Source organism: Salvelinus alpinus, chromosome 11, assembly GCF_045679555.1.
Source record: "Salvelinus alpinus chromosome 11, SLU_Salpinus.1, whole genome shotgun sequence".
Lineage (NCBI taxonomy): Eukaryota > Metazoa > Chordata > Actinopteri > Salmoniformes > Salmonidae > Salvelinus > Salvelinus alpinus.
The window spans coordinates 27,165,681-27,174,118 of NC_092096.1; the positions used below are offsets into that span (position 1 = coordinate 27,165,681).

The window sequence follows — 8,438 nt, forward strand, 5'->3', positions numbered from 1 at the left end:
TCTAACAGACTCAATGAGAGAGAAGCAGGGAAAAAACAAGCTCCAATGTAAATTCTCTGACTTTCTCAGAAATCCTACTAACAAACAGGAGCTTTTCAGCTTGTTGACACAGGTGTGCCAAGAATATGCCTTCATAGATGACCTTTAAAAGGGTGCACAGACCATTATCATTGGAGCAGTGGACATCATTGTCCTCCTTGCTTTTCTTCCATCTTATCAAGGATTAGCGAGCCATAAAACTGTGGGTTACTTTTGATATGGGTAAAAACTACTAGATTTCTATAAACACCATTTGTGAGAAGCTTGGAATGCACAAGTTTGGCTTCGCCAGCTTTCAACGCATTCACAGGTTGTGATACAAACAGGTTCATGAAAGGGTGACAGAGGTGACTGAAGCCTTCATTTCCATGTCAGCTGAACCATTTCAACCCCTGGATCTGGAATCGTCCACATTCACATTGATTGAGAGAGACACCTGTGTTCTCTATGACAAGACAACCAGCAACTCTTTTCTAAGAAGTCATTCTCAATGGAGAACATCCCCTCAACACAGGCTGCACTGCTGCAACATTCAAACAGAGCAGTGTACCAAATTAGCATTCGGTCAACAAGTCTGAAAACCATCCAATTGGCACCTTCACCAGAAAGTTTGATTTGGATCTTTGGCTGGGCTAAAAAGTTGATTCCTGGACACCTTTGTGGACACTTACCAGAGGCTGCCAAAGCTTACAGAGAACTCCTGAGGTGTGGCTGCAAAAGTGAGCTCTTCTGTTCTCAGAAGTGTTAATGCCAGGATGCTGGATTATCATGCACAGCATTATGCCATTATACTGGTACATGTTGGCCAGGTTCCTAAGTCTTTTATTTTCACCACTAATCAGAATTTACAGAATACATTTGATGTATTATGACTCAATTTCATGTTATTTTATGAGAATTTCACATTTTAAACATGACTATGGATTAATTAGCATCTACAGTACATTGGCAGTCCTTCCTGGTTAAGTTTGCAATGAGCAAAGCTTCTATGACGTTTTAATGTCATCTGAGGAATGTTTGTACCAAATTGCATGCTTTTATCTGCCGTATAACTGTTTTTATGGTCAAATAGCAGCTATTATGGCAGCCATTTTGAATTTTCACAATAACTCACTTCCTGATTAAGTTTGAAATAATGCACATCCATATCACCTGAGGAATTTTTGTACCAAATTGCACGGTCTACCATGTCACGTTTTTCACTATTAAAAGGGACTCCCAATCACGGCCGGTTATTATTCTGCCTGGATTAGAACCAGGGTGTCTGTAGTGACGCCTCACGCACTGAGATTTAAATCGCTGCGCCACTCGGGAGCCTAGCGGTTAAGAGCTTTGGGCCAGTAACCTAATCGTGCTGATTTGAATCCCCCAGCCGACTAGGTGAAAAATCTGTATGTGCACTTGAGCAAGGCATTTAGCCGTAATTGCTCCTGTAAATCACTCTGCATAAGAGCATCTGCTAAATCTAGTTGCCACAAAGTCATAGTTATGGCTAAATCCCACCTATTTCAACAATTTATATTCTTAAAAACTCATTCTAAACCTAACCTTATGCCTAACTTCAAATTAAGACCCAAAAAAATTATTTTGAGTGTTCATGGATTTTTATGATATAGTCATAAACTTTGTGGCTGTGGTACCTTTTGACAACCGAAATAGGACCAGAGACGGAAGAAGAGGCGAGACACCCCACTTGCTGTTTTTTCTGGTTCATAAACATCACAGAAACGAGGCGTTCTCATCGATGGGGCAGATGTCCGTGTGTTATGATTCTGGAAGGTCATATAGCTAGCAACAAGAAGCTGCCATGTGGGGAATCGTAGGTGACTTGTTTCAGCTCATTGTACATACTGTTATCGATACCATGTCTTGTTTTGACTCGTCACGTCTATGCGAATAATGACTAAAATTCACTAGCTAGCTAACCGAAACTGTAAGGATGTATTTGAGAGACAACAAGTGCTCATTGTGCACATTTATTTATTTCAATAAAAATGTGGAGGGGAAATATCGTTTAAATGATATCAACAATCCTTTGATTCTAAGCCAACCCAGCATGTTTTGCTACATCAGTTTTGTTGCTAAACAACCCATCCGTCTATGAAAGTCAATTAACTAACGTTAAGTAGACCAGAACCAGCTCCTATTGCATTTATGTCTATGCAAGACACAACAGGTTAAGTAGACCGTTACTGACTTTTTTGCCTCCAATGGTAAACGGCCTGGGTAAACTCTTCATTTATCCACCATCTTTGATAGGACTACGGTAATTCGTCGAAGGCAGCACACACCTGTGTGAGGTCAAGGAACTTTGATTACAGATGTAAATACACAAGATGCCCACTAACCACGTATCAACCCCAGTTGCTGAACTTGGTTAGCTACACAGAAAAACCTTGAACCTTAAGGTTGAATTTCACATTTATTTAAATGTCTAATTTATCTCTGACAAACAACAAGGGAACAAATCGATGCTCCAATCCTTGCTGCAAGGATGGGAACAATACAAACATGCAGCTCTGAGTATTTTATGGTGGTGTAGCGAGCAATGTGAGGCACATGCTGGAAAGTTATTGAAGTGTAGGTTAAACACACGCACACACTATTCTTAACTGACCTTTGGATTAGACGTATTTGATACTGTAGGAACTAAAGTTTTAATTTAATTTCCTAATACTTCTCTAATTTCTTAACCTGTCTATTTGCTTTAATTTTGGCAGAGGAACTGGGTATATCAGCATAAACCACAGCCCCCTCCTGTACTCCCTGTTCACCTATGACTGCGTGGCCATGCACGTCTCCAACTCAATCAAGACGACACAACGGTGGTAGGCCTGATCACCAACGAGACCGCCTACAGGGAGGTGATGGCCCTGGCGGAGTGGTGCCAGGAAAATACCCTCTCCCTCATTCAAACTGAAGGGGCTGATTGTGGACTTCAGGAGACAGCAGGCCCCATCTAGTGTTCATGCATCTAACAGTCTAACTATTTACCCCATTGGCTTCTGTTTGATCTTTATTCACCTCTCCTGTCTGCACAGTCCTTTCAGCCTATCCTTCTCTTATTTGCTACGTGAGCGAGAGAGAGTGTGGGCACGCATAAGTGTGTGATTCTTTGTGCCAGGGGTTAGGCACAGGTCGTTCCTCAACTGTAAACCCATGCCAACTGTGGTGTCTGCAGCCAAGAGCTCGACGCATGACCACATGGGGATGGTAGTTCAGAGTGTACCCGTGGCCAAGATACTTAACCACAAGTTAACCCTTTACTTCCTCATCCAGCTGTGGTGGCTGGTAATGCGCTTAGTATTTTGTGGATTAAACTAACACGTGCTGTATAGACCAGGGCTGTTTAAATCTTATCCTATGGAGGTCCAGACTACTGCTGGTTCTGTTCTACCTGATAATTACTTGCACCCACGATGATGTGTGATGAAGTCAACTAATCATCAAGCCTTTGACTAATTGAATCAAGTGTGCCTGTTTAGGGTTAATACAAAAATGGGGGTTGGGGTCTCTTGAGGAAAGAGTTGGTAAGTTCTGGTATAGATAGTAACATTTAAAGGGAAACTGAAATGAACAGCAGAGGTAAAAGTTCTCATAACATTAATTGAATTGCTTAGGCCCATCGCTCCTTTGAGAGCACAGGCCACTGACAACTGCTCTCCATCACTCTGTTCTGGGCAGTATTCTTCTTCTCATTCCACAGTACAGTGGAGGCTGCTCTCCATCACTCTGTTCTGGGCAGTATTCTCATTCCCCAGTACAGTGGAGGCTGCTGAGGGAGAACGGCTTATAATAATGGCTGTATGGAATGTCATCAAACCACGTGTTTGATGTATTTGATACCATTCCACTTATTCCGCTCCAGGCATGACCACGAGCCCGTCCTCCACAATTAAGGTGCCACCAACCTGTTGTTCCACCTCATGCTGGTTTTCCTTGTGTCTTCATCTCTCACCTCCAGGTGTTAATTCAGTATGCGCTTTTCCCTTGTGGGTTCCAGGATACAGCTTGCCTGGTGATGTTGGAAAGGGGGCGTTCGGAGGGTGTGGCCGATCCACCACTTCTTCTCCGGATCTTCTCTTCCACCAGTACCTGGCTAGCGCGCTCCTTGTTCCCATAAGCCTGCTACAAAACATTGGTGTCCAGGGGCCTGTTGCACAAAAGTAGAATTAAGACATCCGGGATAAATGACTCAGCTGAGCTCAATGAAGCCAAAACATGTGCGTCCAGGCTTAATTGGTTGCACAAAGACCAAGCCAGGATGAGCAGACACGGATTCATTAAGCCAGGTGAAACCAATCCTGGATAGGTGCGCGCTCACGGCTCACTCAAATAGACCCCGCCACAGATCACAGATTAACTGATTTACCATGGCAACTAGAGCCGCGTACTTTTCCCCGTCGGAAGCACAAATCCTCATGGAGGCATACGAGGAGGTAAAAGATATAATTAAGAAGAAAGGCAACACCGCCACAGTGATAAAGCAAAGAGAAAAAGCGTGGCAAAGTATTGCAGACCGCCTGAATGCGTAAGTAGTGCACAATTACACACTCACCGCTCCGCTGAAACATCACAATTACAATTCAAATATTTAATTCACATCTCCAAAAATGCAGTTGTACTGTAATTATGAAACGGTTAAATTTTTAATTGAAATGCACTGCAGATATGAGTGAAATTGTGTAAAGTAACTCCATCACACTGTATAAAGCTATGATACATTTTTTGATATTTTTACTGAAAACAAGACAAAAATAGCAAGTAATTTTTTGCAGTGTGACTCCATTAAATGTGTGTGTGTGTGTGTGTGTGTAGATTAAACATGAACAGGCCAAAACGGACATGGCAGCAGGTCAAAATCAAATACAAGAACATTCTGCAGAATGGTATGGTCCCTGACTAATATTTAACAAAGCACAAGCATATATTGTACCCAGAAGGTGCCTGCTCACACATTGTCTGTACTGTTTTAGCAGTGAAAAAGAATACCCACAGACAAGGCACGGGTGGTGGGTCACCAAAGGCTGACCTTACCCCAGCAGAGGACATGGCCTTGGAGCTAAATAAAGGCAGGCCCGTCTTAGAGGGGATCCCTGGGGGGAAAGAGACGAGCATAGGTTCCTCCCAAGATGCCACCCGCTTCATTCAAGGTATGTCCTTCCATCTCTACATGGGATACAACCACATTCATATTGAATCAATTTGGACTGTCTGACTTTGGTTTACCTATTGCCTTGCAGTGTCTGGCAGCACTGTGTTCCTGTTAGAGCCACCAGCACAAGCACCAGACGATGCTGATCCAGTGAGTACTCCATCAAAGGCATACTGTAGGCCTGGCATGTCTTGTCTACTAGCTTCAATATGAATCCGATTAAATGTGATAGGGTGAAGGCCCCAGTGCAGCAGCAACAGCACATGATGGAGACGATGATGAGGAGGAGACCATCTCTCTGGATTCCAGAAGGCATGAGGTATCATGTTAAGACTGTGAAAGTACTATTTACTCTACAATGGTGAGGAGTCCTCATCAAAATCAAAAAATCTAATTTCTTTTACAGGACCCAGATGCTATACAGTGGGAAAACCAGCCTGGCAACATAGTGCGTATTAATAAAAGGACACCACATCCTGCCAAATTCCAGCTGCGCTAATTGTATTGTGTTCACAGAGCTCACAAGCTATCAGAAAGTTGTATGGCAACCACCTCCGGCGCCAAATAGAACTGGCAGACATAGACATTCAGTACAAGAAGAAAAAGATGGAAAATCTTGCACTGGAGTCCGAAATAAAAAAGAGGACAATTAGGAAACTGGACCTTGAAATAAAAAAACTTGAGAGGGAGGTGAGATATGCCTTCAATGTACACTGTATGCTAACTGTAACACAAATGTATTAATCATTATTTTTCTTTCCTCCCCCAGCTCCAAGAAGATGACACAGCTCAAAATAAAAATTAGGTATATTCTCGTAAAGTCAAGTGAGCCATGACATATGAGCTCTTATTGTGAGCACACAGGACGGTGGCATCTTTCTAAGTTTTTTTTTATTTTCCCAGCAATCAGTACAACCAAGTCATCGTTATAAGGCATCGCCCTCTTTTGCCCACCCCCCCAGCACCAGGTGTGGCCACTAGCCTATATGAAGGCCCAAAATTGTGTGTTCCTTTCTGCTCTGACAATGGCATGCCCATTCGTGCGAGATGTGGTGGATGAAGAAGCACTTGTGCTGAGGAGAGCCTTCAGGCGAGAAAGGGTCTTCAGGGACCGGTTGGACCCACTGGCCTTCCCTGATGACCATCTATATGAAAGATACAGGTTTTCTGCAGATGGCATCAGGTATCTATGCAGACTACTGGGTCCCAGGATTAAGCACCGCACTGCACGGAGCCATGCACTGAGTGTGGAGCAAATGGTTTGTGTGGCCTTGCGCTTTTTTGCTAGTGGAGCCTTCCTGTACTCAGTGGGGGATGCAGAACAGCTGAACAAGGCCACAATTTGCCGCACAATAAGGAGTGTGTGTCTGGCTATCAAAGCATTAGCAGATGTCTTCATCTCCTTCCCTGGCCACAGAAGACTCTGTGACATCAAAGAGGAGTTCTATAGGATTGCAGGTAAGAGGATCTACAAATTACAGGACAACTGTTAACACATAGTAGGATACTCATTACTTTGTGTGACAGGTTTCCCCAATGTCATTGGTGCAGTGGACTGCACACACATAAGGATAAAAGCCCCCTCAGGTGCCCATGAGGCCGATTTTGTGAATAGGAAATCCTTTCACAGCATTAATGTTCAGGTGAACATAACTTTTTGATATTGTCCATTGACGAACACTCTGCATTGCCAGTGATGTGCATTGATTGGTGTAATATTCCTCATCTTATGATTTCAGATGGTCTGCAATGCTGACTGTGTGATCAGCAATGTTGTGGCAAAATGGCCTGGCTCAGTCCATGACTCCAGAATCTTTCGGGCCTCTGAAATCTATCAGTGCCTATCACAAGGTAAGCCACACAACCCCTATTTATAACCATCATGGCTGTGTCAAGAATATCACTGTGTTTATGAGGTAGTAATGATGAGATTTTGTGTTGACAGGTGAATTCTCTGGTGTGTTGCTGGGAGACAGGGGGTATGGCTGCCAGCCTTTTCTCCTGACACCTTTCACAGACCCCCAGGAAGCACAGCAGGCCTACAACCATGCCCATGCCAGGACCAGGGCCAGAGTTGAAATGACCTTTGGCCTCCTGAAGGCACGCTTTCACTGCCTTCACAAATTAAGGGTCAGCCCTGTTAGGGCATGTGATATTACTGTGGCTTGTGCTGTCCTCCACAATGTGGCCTGCCTGAGGAAGGAGAGGGCCCCCAGAGTGCCACCAGCCATGGACTGGGACAATCCGGCAATCTTCCCTGATGACGACAGTGGTCGGCTGCTGAGGGACCAATATGTGTTGAATTATTTTAGTTAGTATGTGTGCTTTCAATTTTGGTTAAATATGTCCTGCGGTGGCAGAGGAATTTGGGTTTTTTTGGGTTCGTTTTTTGACGAATTTGGCCTCTTATGATGTTTGTGCGGTATACTGTGTGTAATACAAGGCTGCAGGGAGGCTACTGCATCCATTCATTTGTCTGTTCAGTTGATGTGTATGGATTTGTCCTGCATTTATTTTAGTGTGCAGACATGCAGGGTGTGTTATATACAGACCTTTGAATGTGTATGTATCATTTTGTATAATATGCTTGGATTCTGTGCTTTCCATCTTGTAGAGTCACTGACTTCAGTTTCGAAAGGAGCTGATGGTTTACCTGCTTTGTTTTGTCCTTATTCAATAAAGGAACATAATGTTACACATTGTGTTTTTATATTCATATGGAATGTGTATTTGTTTATATGACAGAGTACTAGGGCCACACTGAAGAAAAAGGATAAAGTCATAAATTTATGAGGCTGGTTCTTTCTGCAGAAAAGCTACATATTGTTTTTACAGTTTTGATACTTATGACAATGTGATACTAAATATTCTGGCACATCAGCATGTCTTTGTTTATGAAACCATACTGAAGTACAATTTCACGAAATGCCCCACATCTGTCATTTTAACAACTGTCCTCCTTTAAAACAACTGGTTACAATATTATGACTTGTGTTTTTTTTCCCCTCTGTGGCCCTAATATTCTATCATTTTATATATAGCCTTATAGTCTATGGGAAACTGTAAATTATCTAATGATAGCAACATCATCTAAAAATCATTTTTTATCCAAAATCATTGAAATTAATGATCACAAACGTTTAAATAATAACAGTGGGTCTAGTTATATGTGATAACAATGTATAGTGAGCAGTGAAATAACTATTGGTTTCCATTTGTGGTGACTGCTGACTGACATTAGGGA

At 42.8% G+C, this 8,438-nt stretch overlaps 1 protein-coding gene across 2 annotated transcripts; it reads left to right on the forward strand.

Moving 5' to 3' along the window:
* Positions 1-2,558: 2,558 nt before the first annotated feature.
* On the forward strand, positions 2,559-7,889 carry LOC139533818 (putative nuclease HARBI1). 2 transcript variants are annotated; one of them, XR_011666861.1, is made up of 9 exons: positions 2,559-4,928; positions 5,016-5,192; positions 5,283-5,344; positions 5,427-5,513; positions 5,601-5,884; positions 5,964-5,999; positions 6,098-6,652; positions 6,934-7,045; positions 7,140-7,889. XR_011666861.1 is itself a non-coding variant. In XM_071332226.1 (8 exons), the coding sequence occupies exons 6-8, from the start codon at positions 6,584-6,586 to the stop codon at positions 7,508-7,510; spliced, it is 552 nt and encodes a 183-aa protein (XP_071188327.1). In that variant the 5' UTR covers positions 2,559-5,192; positions 5,283-5,344; positions 5,427-5,513; positions 5,601-5,884; positions 5,964-5,999; positions 6,098-6,583; the 3' UTR covers positions 7,511-7,889. The 2 variants fall into 2 exon arrangements, 1 of the variants encoding a protein (XP_071188327.1); XM_071332226.1 differs by having other exon boundaries at positions 2,559-5,192.
* The last annotated feature ends 549 nt before the right edge of the window (positions 7,890-8,438 follow it).